The sequence below is a fragment of the Fulmarus glacialis genome, unplaced genomic scaffold, assembly GCF_000690835.1.
Source record: "Fulmarus glacialis isolate BGI_N327 unplaced genomic scaffold, ASM69083v1 scaffold17888, whole genome shotgun sequence".
In the NCBI taxonomy this organism is placed as follows: Eukaryota; Metazoa; Chordata; class Aves; order Procellariiformes; family Procellariidae; genus Fulmarus; species Fulmarus glacialis.
In genome coordinates this window covers 2,255-2,481 of record NW_009229134.1, presented here as the reverse complement: position 1 = coordinate 2,481, position 227 = coordinate 2,255, and the positions used below count along the sequence as shown (strand labels likewise).

At 66.5% G+C, this 227-nt stretch overlaps 1 protein-coding gene across 1 annotated transcript in view; it reads left to right on the top strand.

Moving 5' to 3' along the window:
* Window positions 1-227, top strand: part of PCSK7 (proprotein convertase subtilisin/kexin type 7) — a gene marked incomplete at its 5' end in the record, with an annotated part of 15,162 nt that overhangs the window by 13,693 nt on the left and 1,242 nt on the right. Inside the window, one exon of the mRNA XM_009583751.1 lies at window positions 137-227. This exon is cut by the window's right edge and continues 1 nt beyond it. Within this exon, the coding sequence (XP_009582046.1) occupies window positions 137-227 (91 nt within the window). The remainder of the gene's footprint in view (window positions 1-136) is intronic.

Sequence of the window (227 nt, the reverse complement as noted above, 5' to 3'; positions counted from 1 at the left end):
GGGTGCAGAGGCTCACGCTGCGGGGCAGGACACCCAGCCCAGCCGGCCCCGGGCAGGAGAGCCAGGGCCCATGTCCAGCCTCGTGGCTCGGGCTGCGTTACCCTTTCATGGGTTGTTTCTCCTCACCCTTTGGCAGGGACCCCAATGGCTTTGCTGACTGGACCTTCTCCACGGTCCGGTGCTGGGGCGAGGAAGCACAGGGCACGTACAGGCTGGTCATCAGGGAC